Genomic DNA, 12871 nt, shown 5'->3' on the forward strand with positions numbered 1-12871 from the left:
AACCCGATCTAAGTACAAGTTGGCTCAAGTATATAAAATAATCTAGAAAAGCTACTCAAAGTACAATTAACCACAATGGACTTAACATGCAAGCAGAACATTTCCCCTCTTCCTAGTGTGTATCCCTAAGGAGCTCTGGTAGACTAATGGCAAGAAGCTGCATTGCAATCCTGAAGACACGCAGTTCAAATCCACCAACTGCCCCTCCTGTGTGATTAACTGCCTCTGACAACTTGCTGGAGGGTCAGCGATGGGTCGGAAGGTACACCACCACCAGTGTGTCCCCCGGGGCTCTGGGGCACCATCAAGAGGGAACGGTGCTGTTAACCCGTCAGTGGCTCCTCTCTGGAGATCTGAAGGCACTGGCGGCTGGGCAATCTCCTCCCATGTGATTTACAGCCTCTAAAAGTGCAGTGGAGGTTTAACTCTGACTTGACAACAATTAATTTATTGTTTATTTTTTCACAGCCACTTTAAAAACAAGAAAAACTGCTTTTGTTTATTATTAAAAGTATCCCCTTTATGGTTTTTAATCAGATCTATACAACAGTACAGTTAAACAACACAGAAATTGTGACACAAAACTGTAAAAATTGTTGAAAGGTAAACTTTGATCATGTTTTTATATTTAACATGATATTAATATTTTGTTCTAAAATATAACAAAATGTATTTAACATGCATAAAAAATAGTTAATAGATAACAAGTCACAACATCTTCCTTTCCTCTGGACATCTGATCAGCAGAAACTACAAATGACTTTTGAACAACAGAATTTACAAATTATACAAAATGGATGCAAATATAAGACTGACCTTCGAAGATAATGGTTTTAGCTACTTGCATATTTACATGAAGTGACAGAGCGGTCTCTAATCTCATGCTAATAAAAACACACAACTGTTAGCTGGCCCCTGAGATGCTACATGCAGATATCAAAAAATTAAGATGATCATTAGATAAAATTTACAAACTGGTTACTTATCATTCTGGATGTTCAGAAGACATCTAAAATTTTTAGCTGAGGTATTACGATGTTTTTAAAGAAGGCAACTATTAATATAGTATTATCAAACAGTCAAATCTGAATTGTTTAAACCATAAAAGCAATGCAGTTTCTCCTATCTTCAGACCACTAAGATCCAAACTTATTCTACCAGTAAAATTTGATCCATTAATACCAATACTGTTGAACCACTTTTAATATTTAAATATATATTATTTAGAAGTTAATCTCATCTCTTCATATGAACCTTGGGCCACCTTTCAGAAGATGGGAGGGATAGAGGGGGTAGAACACAGAAATAAAAACAGTAGATGAATACTTTGCTTGTTTCTTTCTAAGTATTTACACCAATGAGTGGAAATTTTTTTTGTGTGGCAGAAGATGTGATTTAGGAATTACCAAAAAAGGATTCTCCCTAGGAAGAACTGTTGTTGGCCACCAAGGTCCAAAGGGTTTGCTGTTTTGCAGGCAGCTGAAAATCAAAGGTACTATCTCTAGGTGACAGAGGACTTAGTTCCACAAATAAGTTATATAGTCGCTAATTCTATGTTAAGTCTAAGGGAGTTGGTAACATACACATACATACTATCACATTTCAGAAGAAACACTGTACAAGAAACGCAGAGAGATTCAACTTCTGGTTCAAATAAGTCTCAATGACTGGAACTACTCGCCAAAAATCCATAAAATATTCACACCAGAGAGGCCAAGATTAACTCTCCTACAAAAAAGGGGGAAAAATAGTGGAATTAATGCCAAGAATTTAAAGTTGTTTCCTAATAATAAAATAAGAAATACACATCTGTTGTCCTTCAATGTATTTCTGTAATAAATTATGTCACACAGGCTTAGCAAGTGAATTCTAGTAACAGGAATTACTTTCTTACCTGACACTGGACCCAAAATCCCAATCTGGAACAAACAGATCTATTGAGTGCTAAAAATTAATTTTTCAATGAGCATCAAGAACTATTATAATAGACAATAGTAAAACCCCTTTAAAAGAAGGAATATTAAAATTAAATTTACACAACAGAGGCTCTAAGATGCTATGCCTCTTACAGAAGTTCCCTGAACTTAGTTCTAGTTCTTATACTAAACCATACAGCAAATACCAAAATGAAAAATCTACCCCTCTAGCGCGTAACGCCAAGTGGAGGAGCAGTGGGCTAGAAGGAAGAGAAATGACTCAGGTAACAAAAACAAGCAGCAGCAGCCCTGGCCCAGGACTGGAGAAGTGCAAGGACTCAGTCGCATCAGAAGGAAAAGGCTTAAGTGGTTGCCTTTGAGATGTAAAGGTGGGAACACAGGAAGTGCTGTTTTTTTGTCACAAAGTTCTAGCACAATATGGCTTTTGAAATTTTTTGTATTAACTGGGAAAATATTAAAAACATCACCAAATACACTTCAAAAAGGGAGCTTATTTTCTCACTTAACGCCTTCACCAACACTATGAATAATGAGCCTCAACTGGACATACATGGAGTCCCACCCTATTTAACTAAGGATAAGCATCTTTTCATATTAGCTTTTGCCCAACACGTTCTCATGAACTGCCTATTCACAACTTGTCCAGTTTTCTCTGTATTTTCTTTCCCAACTTATTTACTATATATGACACATTAACTTGGTTTTGCTCTATATGGTGTTGCAACTATAATGGTGTGTCTCAGCTTTAAACTCATCCAACTCAAAAATGAGGAGAAATGTGGGGTGATTGGTGGACAATTTATCAACAATCTGCGTTATGCGGATGACACAACCCTGCTTGCTGAAACTGAGGAGGACCTGAAGCACCTGCTGCAGAGTGTCAAGGACTGCAGCCTACAATATGGATTGAGGCTCAATGTCAAGAAGACAAAGATTCTCACCACTGGACCAATCGGCAGCATCAGGATGGATGGTGAAGAGATTGAGATTGGACACAGCTTTAGTTTGCTTGGCTCCATAGTCAACAGTCTTGGCACCAGCAGCCAGGAAATTAAAAGGCGCATTGCCATGGGAAAGTCTGCTGTTAGGGACCTCTCCAAAGTGCTGAAGAGCAGTGGTGTCTCTCTGGAGACTAAGGTGCGTCTGATACAGGCCATAGTCTTTGCAATCACCTGTTATGCATCAGAAAGTTGGACAATGACCAAGGAGGATAGAAGGAGAACTGATGCCTTTGAGCTGTGGTGCTGGAGAAGAGTACTGAGAATACCATGGACTGCTAGGAAAACAAATAGATTTGTCCTGGAGAGGGTTAAACCAGGTGGCTCCTTGGAGGCAAGGATTCTGAGGCTCCGTCTAACTTACTTTGGACATGTAGTGAGGAGAGACCGGTCCCTGGAGAGGGACATCATGCTTGGGAGGGTGGAGGGACAGCACAGGAGAGGAAGGCCCTCTATGAGGTGGATTGATTCAGTGACTGGGATAATTGGGATGGGAGTGTCAGAGACAGTACGATTGGCACAGGACAGAGCGGAGTTTAGGGCTGTTGTACATAGGGTCGCTATGAGTCGCAGGCGACTTGACGGCACATAACAACAACAACAGCTTTAAACTTTATGTCTTTTAGTGAATAGAGCATTTAAAATACTATGCAGTCAAGGCTATCTAAATTTCATGCCCCTTTCTCCATTCTCTGGAAGTAAAACACACATCTCATTCCAGCAATTTCATAAATAGCTGCTGTTGCTTTGACAATGTATTTGGACCAATCTGTTGCTTTATGGGAAAGATTCCAAATAGACTATATTTTAATTATTCTTTTATTTCCTTTAAATGATAGTAGTTTTTAACCACATATTTTAGAATGTATTGAAAAACACCCAACAAAAACAAAACCTGATCAGCCTTATTAAAAAGGGGAATAATTTCAAAGTTTTTCCTCTCTTTGGTTAAAAACCAAAAACTCAAATAAAACACTTTATTAATCTTAGTCTAAAATGTTTCCTCATTTTCCACATAAAAGTTTCTCTTTACAGAAGAGAATTTTAGGGGAGCTCTGGTGGCCTAGTGGCAAGGAGCTGCAACGACAATCCCAGAGGCGCACGGTTCGAATCCACCAGATGCTCTGCCGGGAAAGGAGGGACAATCTATCTCCTCCTGTACCAGTTGGATCTGATTTGACGGTACACACACACACACACACACACAAATAAAAATAAAAAAAAGAAGAAGAGAATTTTATAACTTCTTTCTGCCCTTTCACTAAATGATTAACCCACCTATGTTCTTTGAAAGGTTTTCCACTTGTATGCATATGATGAACTATATATGATACAACACACATGCTTTCTGATACAATAAATCATTTATGCACCAAAATATCAATCTGGACCTATGACAGAAGAAAGATTTTTTAAATTATTTATTTAATGTGCTTCTAAATTAAGTTTTCATTTTAAAATAGCCTGTAAGAAATTTTAGGGGAAAAAATTTGTATCTGTACCCAAATGAAAAAAATGTCGATGATATACCCTATAATTAAAAGGCTGATGGTCCAGTAATCCCAGATTATCTCTAGAAGGCAATATGGAAACAACTACTCACAACTGTTAACATACAGTATCTCGAAAATGTAGAAGTGGGAAAGGTGGGTCAGAGGTAAATTGCTTAAATAGTTTGATAGTGAAAATGTAAATTTTTATATATAAAAAAGAACCTAGTTTAGATGTGTAATGAAAATGATCTTTGGTCTTTCTTTCCTACCTTAAAATAATAGAAAATATAAATGGTTATGCTTGTAAAATTCCACATATTTCAGTTTTAATCTTTGCATCTAACATGGTCACAGTCCTCCACTCTTATCAGCTGAGCTACTGAAGGCCTCGCTTGCATCTAACATGTTTAGGACAGTAGTACCGCTTTTTCTAGAATACTGCTGTCCAAAAGAAGTAATATATTACAAATACGAGTTCCAGGGATCACTGTAAATTATCTAGTTGAGAACTAAAATAAGAAAAAGTAACAGGTTAAAGTATTTTAAATACACAGTTAATTCCTGTCACTTGTGGTAGAGTTCTGTTCTAGAAAGTCTGAAGCACTGTGGCTGAGGGAGACAAGGGGTTAAGTTCCAACCTGTCTCTGGTGATATTTTCACCAACTAATCAATACAGAACTTTAGTTTATGTGTTTGTTTAAAGACATCTAAATACACCATCAGCTCATTAACACTGACCTCATAACCAACAGCATTGACCGCACAGCCGCTGACCACACAGCCAACATACTGCACTGCCCAGCCAAAAGCACTGCACCTCACGCAGGCATGATGCTTTGCTCCACACCACTCCTCCCAGGTGTGGGGACTGGTTTTAGGTTTGGGGTATTTAAAAAAAAGTTTAATATTTTTTGTGTGTGTTTACCATCAAATCAGATCTGACTGGTACAGGAGGAGATAAGATTGTCCCTCTTTCTCCAGAAGAGCATTTGGTGGATTGGAACCACATACCTCTGGGATTGCAGTGCAGCTTCTTGCCACTAGGCCACCAGAGCTCTCAAGTTTGGGATTTTTGTTAGTTTTTCTATCTGCTAATAGTTCCATTTTTTAAAAAATTTGAGTGAATGTTTATAAACAATGTTGGTTTTTCATGCAATCATTTTTTTAACATTAAGCCTTTCATGTAGGGGATGTTTTAAACAGTGAAACCACAAGCAAAAAATACAAAACTGTGAAGGTATGGCACTAAGCAGACGAGCAGGAGGATACATGTTTTATGGTCCAACAGCAGAAAGGACCAATGACCAAATGACCTTGTCCCACCGCAGCTGGCACGTAGCAGATGGGAGACTCTCGTTTTCTGTTACTCTGAACATGCCCACAAGTGACTCAAAATCCTCTCAAGTGCTGATTCTGGGGTTACAAGCAAATATGAGAGTAAGGAGGTAACTAGCAATTGCCTGTGAATAACGAAGAATGACGGTCCATTTCATTGAACAAAATACACCAGAGCTGACAGAAATGACCAACAATTCTCATTCTTTTTGTTTTTGCACTAGGCCTTCATAATTTCACACATGTTTACACTCACTGCACACCTCAGTCTGGACCAGGCACTTTTCAAGTGCTCAGCTCCGCACGTGGCTGGTGGTTCCGTATGGCCACGTCACGGTTTTAAAGAGAACTGGATGTGACAACAGACAGTTTTCATTCTAAGGTTATTCAGTGAGGGCAGAACCAGAATCAGGTCTTCAGACTCCCATGCATTACCAGATTTGAGCTGAGGCTTCTTGTCTCAAATATCAGAGCTAATAAAATTAGTAACACAGATCCCCTTGGAGTTTGGTTTAACAATATTTGAGCTTCATTTCTAAGTATGTAGAGAGTTTCAGATGACTGTGTTCTCTGGCCCAGTGAATGACATGATGAATGGGCCTGACTCAGTCTGGCAGTGTGAACACGGCTGACAAGCCTGTGCATCTCAAATTCAATAGTTAGAAAAGAACAGACGCTAAATTGTTTTCAAGTGACAAGAATTTGTCATAAATTCACCTCAGAATTGTTTTCCTAGACAACACCATTTTAAAGGTGACACTGTGGTGCCCATTTACCAACGGGGAATGGAGGTTCTAGGGGAAGATGGACTCGCCTTGACCACAGGGCTGGCTACAGGACTGAGCTGGTACTAGAAACCTCTCATCTATGCAGGTGAATCTTTTCAGTGTACGATCCAGACTTCTGTAGAATTTTAGCAGAGTAAGAAAAAGACTTAGACAAATTAAGTAGCTGTATAAATACCTACCCAAGCATTCCTGACTCTTTGGTCTTTATGATGTATAGGAACATTAGCAATGTATGAAACATGTTATTTCTGCCCTGGAACAAAGAAAATAAGAGACAGTAAAATTAAAACCAAATCAAAGGCTGACTCCGACAGGTCATAGGACAGAGCCTGCTGATGCCCATTTCATTCACTCAGATGCTAGGTGATTCAGACTGTCATTTGTTCACGAAACAAAGTGGTGGTTTGGGGCTTTGCCATGAGCTGCTTCAGCTGCTTCTGGGTGCCAGAGAGTGGACTCCGGCTCACAGATCCCTAGGACAGACTGCCACACTGTCCTGTCTTGCGCCATCCTCACAGCTCCATCACGCTCAAGCCCACTGTAGTCACTGTGTCAAATCACCTCATTGACACTTTGCCGCTCTTTTACTGGCTCTCTACTTTTCCAAGTCTTTTTACAAGGACTGGCCCTTCCTGATAACATACCCAAAGTACGTGAGACAACTATCTTTGTCTCCGTGCTTCCAAGACTGATCTGTTCATTGTTTGGGAAGCACATGGTGCATTCAATACTCTTCACCAATAGAACAATTCAGAGATACCAATTCTTCTCTGGCTTTTCTTATTCACTGTCCATCTTTCACACTGAAAATTCCCTGGCCTGGGTCAGGTGCACTGTAACCTTTAAACTGACATCTTCGCTCTTTAGCACTTTAATGACAGCATCTTTTCCAATGCAGCATGTCTTTTGATGTCCTGATTGCTGGGACCATGGGTGCTGATTGTGGAGCCAAGTAAAATGAAATCTTTGACAACTTTCGCCTTTTCTCCCTTTACCATGATGTTGCTTATTTATGGTCCAGTTGTGACTTTTCATTTTCTTGATGTTGAGATCTATATCCATATTGAAGGCTGTGTAGTCTTTGATCTTCTTCAGTAAATGCTTCAAGTCCTTTTTACTTTCTACAAGAAAGGCTGTGTCATCTCTGTAATGTAAACTGCTGAGTCTTCTATTCCTGATGCTATTTTTTTTCAGACAGGCAGACCTTTTATACTATTTGTCCAGTACACATACTGACTAGATACGGAGAAGAGGATCTCGGCCTGAACAAGTCAGAGAAGAGTGTCTTTGTTCTGTTTGAATGATGGTTTCTGGGTCTACAAGCACAACAAAGTGTTTTGGAATAGAAGGTGGTCAAGGACTGCAGCCTTCAATATGGATTGAAGCTCAACACCAAGAAAACAAAGATTCTCAACCACTGGGCCGACTGGCAGCATCATGATAGATGGTGAAGAGATTGAGATTGTTGAGAGCTTGTTTGCCTGCTCTACAATCAACACCCTTGGTACCAGAAGCCAGGAAGTCAAAAGACAAACTGTACCAGGAAAGTCTGCTGTCAGAGACTTCTCCAAAGTACTTAAAAGCAACGATGTCAGTTTGGAGACAAAGGTGTGCCTGAGCCTGATTCAGGCCATAGTCTATGTGTCAGAAAGCTGGACAATGACCATGTATGATAGAAGGAGAACTGATGCCCTGAGCTGTGGTGTTGGAGAGGAGTACTGAATATACCATGAATGGCTAGAAGAACAAACAGGTTCGTCCTAGAGAGGGTGAGGCCAGGCTGCTCCTTGGAGTCAAGGATTCTGAGGCTTCATCTGATATACTTTGGACATGTTGCCAGGAGGGACCAGTCCTTAGAGAGGGATGTCATGCTTAGGAGGGTGAAGTGACAGCATACAAGAGGAAGACCCTCAATGAGATGGATTGATTCAGTGACTGGGGTAATGGGGGTAATGTGTCAGAGACAGTAAGGTTGGAACAGGACAGAACAGGGTTTAGGGCTGTTGTACATAGGGTCGCTATGAGTTGCAGTCAACTCCATAGTAGATAACAATAATCCATAATTTATTACGATCCACAAGACTATCTAGATTGATATAATCAAAACCCTGTCTCTCAGGAAAAATGGCCATTATACTGGGGATTATAACTGCTATGGATGCCATGAAAGAGGAGGCCGAGCGCACTCGACAAACACAGACAAGATCTGGGACAATAAGGTGGAGAATGTGCCTCCTCCAGGAAGACACTTTAAAGATGAAAGATGAAAAGTATTTAATCAGAAGAAGAACGTCTTGAACATACAAAAGGGAGAAAAACCCCAGTGATACAATGGCTAAGTACTCAGATGCTAACTACAAAAAGGTTAATGGTTCAAAGTCACCAGCTGCTCTGTGGGAGCAAAGATCTGGTGATGGGTTCCCATGAATGTAGACAAGTAACCCCTTGGGGCAGTTGTACTCCATCCATCCACTGCACGGAGCCACTATGAGGTACAAGCAACTGAATGGCACAGGTTTGGGAGAGGAGAGCTACTGTGAGCTTAGTGGCTTTTCCTTCACACACACACACACACACACACTCTCTCTCTCTCTCTCGAAAAGTAACAGTTTAAATATGAGAACGGCAACTGCAATACTTCACACAAATCATGTTTCATATAAGTAAGATTTTAAATACAAGGTAAGCATTACCACTTATATGTCCAAGGTCCCACAAAGTTTTTGTCTATTGTAAGTGAGAGCAGCTCTCCTGTGGTGGCTCGGTCGGTAGGGAGCTGCGCTAACTGCAGGGTAGTGTCTCTCTGGTGATCCAAATGCACCAGCAGCTCTGCAGGAGGCAGGTGGACAATCTCCAAAACCCCAATGAAAGGTCAGCTACAAGTCTGTTCCAACTCAGTAGCACTGACATTGAACCGAGCTATAGTTTTAAAGACTCTGAAAGCCATGGACCCTGGAAGGGATTAGAGGACATGGCTCTGGCCTCAGGTGCCATCTTGCAGGCAGGCAGGTGGGCAGAGGATAGAACAGGGTGGGCCTGGACATGCTCTGCCTCTCTCATGGCTACCCTATTCCTCCGGCTTCTGCCAGCACAAGGAGCCACAGCAGCAACGAAGGTAACTGGAAGTGGGCTCTCATATGGTCCTCAGGCTTTGTACAACATCCAAGTCACATGTGATTTTACAGAATGTATACTGGATGTTAAGTAACACTCATATAAAATTATTATACCTAATTGTTAGTCTGTAAATTGTTGTTACGTGCCAGATGAGTTGACTAGGACTTACAGCAACCCCATGAGCAACGGGTCTGAACCCGCTCTAGCCTGTGTGTCATCATGACCATCTCTGATAGACTTGAGTCCACTTTTTACAGTCTCCTTTTTACTGTGTCTATCCATCTTGTTATCAACACACTTCCTAATTTACTTTAGTTTATTGACTCTCTACCTGCTTAGTTTAGTATTTTAATTCAAGAGATTTAGCATGTAAGAGTTGTTGTTGTTATGTGCCATCAAGTCGCTTGCAACTCATAGCAACCCTATGCACAAGAGCCCTAAATGCCATTCTATCATGTGTCAACCTAGCCATCTCAAATGCACTCCTTCCCACCACTCCAGTCACAGAATCACTCTATCTCATCGAAGGTCTTCCTCTCCTTCGCCGCCTGCCCCTCCACTCTGCCAAACATGATGTCCCTCTCCAAGGACCAGTCCCTCCTTGCAACATGCCCAAAGTATGTCAGACGAAGCTTCAGAATCCTTGATTCCAAGGAGCATTTTGGCTTCACCTTCTCTAGGACAAACCTGTTTGTTCTCCTAGCAGTCCATGGTATACTCAACGCTCTTCTCCAGCACCACAACTCAAAGGCATCAACTCTCTGATGCATAGCATGTAACTGCGAAGACTATAGCCTGGATCAGGTACACCTTTGTCTCCAGCCTGATGTCGTTGCTCTTCAGTACTCCTGAGAGGTCCCTCACAGCTGACTTTCCTAATGTAATTTGTCTCTTGATTTCCTGGCTGCTGTTACCAAGAGTGTTGACTGTGGAGTCAAGTAAACTAAAACTGTTAACTATCTCAATCTCTTCACCATCCATACTGATGCTGCCAATTGGCCCAGTTGTGAGAATCTTTGTTTTCTTGATGTTGAGCTTCAATCCATATTGAAGACTGAAGTCCCTCACCTTCTGCAGCAAGCGCTTCAAGTCGTCCTCAGTTTCAGTGAGCAGGGCTGTGTCATCTGTATAACGTAGGTTGTTGATGATTCTTCCATCAATCCTGATGCCACATTCCTTCTCATACAGCCCAGTGTCTTGGATGATCTGTTCTGCATACAGATTGAAAAGGTATGGAGACAGAATATATCCCTCACGGATCTCCTTCTTGATTTTGAACCCTGTAGTGTCTTCTTGCTCTGTTCTGACAACTGCCTCTTGGGCCAAGTATAGGTTTCACATCAGCGCAATCAAATGTTCTGGGATTCCCATTCTTCTCAGAGTCAGCCACAGCTTGTTGTGATCCACGCAGTCAAAAGCCTTTGCATAGTCAATGAAGCACAGATACACATTCTTCTGGTATTCTTTGCTTTCTGCCAAGGTCCATCTAACATTAGCTAGAATATTCCTAGTACCATGACTTCTTCTAAATCCAGCCTGCACATCTGGCAGTTCTCTGTTGACATATTGTTCCAAACATTTTTGGATAATTTTCAGCAGAATCTTGCTTGCATGTGATATTAATGATATTGTTCGAGAGTATTTCTTAAAAAAACAACAACAAAAAAAGTTGGGGGGAAAGGATCTGCATGTACATTCAAAGGCCCAAAATACTTAAACACTTACAAAGTCATAAGAAACTTGAAAAAAAGAAAGCAAGAGAGGTGCAGCAGGCTAAGTCTTGGGCTACAGGCTGAAAGATCAGCAGTTTGAAGCCACGATCACCCGTGGCAGACCGTCAGTCTCCCCTAAGAATGCATAGTGTAGAAACCTGATGGAGGGCCGTCGGGAGCCAGAGTGGACTCAACAGCAGTGAACTTGGCTTTCTTCTGCCTTTTTACTGGGAATGAGAGGCACAATTTGATTATAGCACATGGAAAATATCTCCGCAAGATGAAGATTCTAGTCATAAAAATAACTAAACACGGGCAGCGATAGACATGATCTTTGGAATTAAGAGAAAAATATCTGGACAGACATGTAAACTGCTATGTATTTTAGTTTTTTTGGTTAAAGTCATTTGACTATATATACATATAGCCTTAAAAATACTCTGGAGTAGAATTCTACTTTTGGAACTCTAGGCTTAAAAAAATAGGGAGAAAAGGGCAACAATGAGTGAATGGAATTCCAAAATCTCTGTAGATGTTCAATGAAATGAAAAATAAATAAATAAATAAATTTTAAAAAAAGGATACAAAATACTGACAGTTTTACACAGAAAGAGGAATTTAGGATAGTGAGGCATTAAGAACATCAAAATGCCCAAGAGGAGGAAAACAGTGAATATATTATGTTGTAATCTTTGATGAAGAGGTTTTTTTTACAGTCATTAGAAAGTATTTTTACATAGATTCTTAATGGCATGAAAAATTGGGTTAGAAAGCTAATTTTTAAAAGCAGGACATTGTACAACATAAACAGTATAATCTGACACCATTAAAAAAATGCAGAGATGCCCAAAATGAAATTTTCAATACACCAAAATGTTAATAGTGGCTATCTTTGATGAATGGAATAGTGATTTTTTTTTCCTTTGTATTTTTCTAAATTAAGCATAAAGTACTTCTATAGTTGAAAAGAAGACCACACAAGGAACACACTGTCCCTAATTTAAAGTTTACCTCTTCCATAAACAAGAGAATCTAATTTAGAACAAAGATTAGCAAGGCAAGTCATCCATGATGTTTTATAATAGCGACTTGTATAGAGAAATACCTTTGGAAGATTGTAGACATGTCGCTGGTAGATTAGCTCATAGTGTGGAGGGTTGACAGTACTCTGGTAAACACAAAACACATTCTCATTTGTGACATCTGTAAAGGAAACATCTTATGTTAAAATACAAAACAAACTCTTATCCACTGCTGGTAGAAATGCAAAATGGTGCAATGAGTATGGAGAAGAGTTAACTATCGAAAGAACTAACAATAAAACTATTGCATGACCCAGCAATTCCACTCCTAGAAATATACCCAAAATATCTGAAAGCAGAGACCCAAATACAAATTTGAAAGCCAGTGTTCACGACAACACTATTCACAATAGCTAAAAAGAGGGGAAAAGTAGAAATGTCCATTGGTATATACACAAACACGAAGTCA

The 12871-nt window shown here is 40.1% G+C and overlaps 1 protein-coding gene across 1 annotated transcript in view; it reads right to left on the reverse strand.

The window, feature by feature from the left end:
- Positions 1-1673: 1673 nt before the first annotated feature.
- TMEM209 (transmembrane protein 209) overlaps positions 1674-12871 on the reverse strand; it is a 38965-nt gene continuing 27767 nt past the window's right edge. The window contains exons 12-14 of the mRNA XM_006887123.1: positions 12486-12583; positions 6731-6804; positions 1674-1728 (exon numbers count right to left, since the gene is read on the reverse strand). Of these exons, the coding sequence (XP_006887185.1) occupies positions 1674-1728; positions 6731-6804; positions 12486-12583 (227 nt within the window). The remainder of the gene's footprint in view (positions 1729-6730; positions 6805-12485; positions 12584-12871) is intronic.

Source organism: Elephantulus edwardii, unplaced genomic scaffold, assembly GCF_000299155.1.
Source record: "Elephantulus edwardii isolate Elephantulus edwardi_28Jun2011 unplaced genomic scaffold, EleEdw1.0 scaffold00055, whole genome shotgun sequence".
Lineage (NCBI taxonomy): Eukaryota > Metazoa > Chordata > Mammalia > Macroscelidea > Macroscelididae > Elephantulus > Elephantulus edwardii.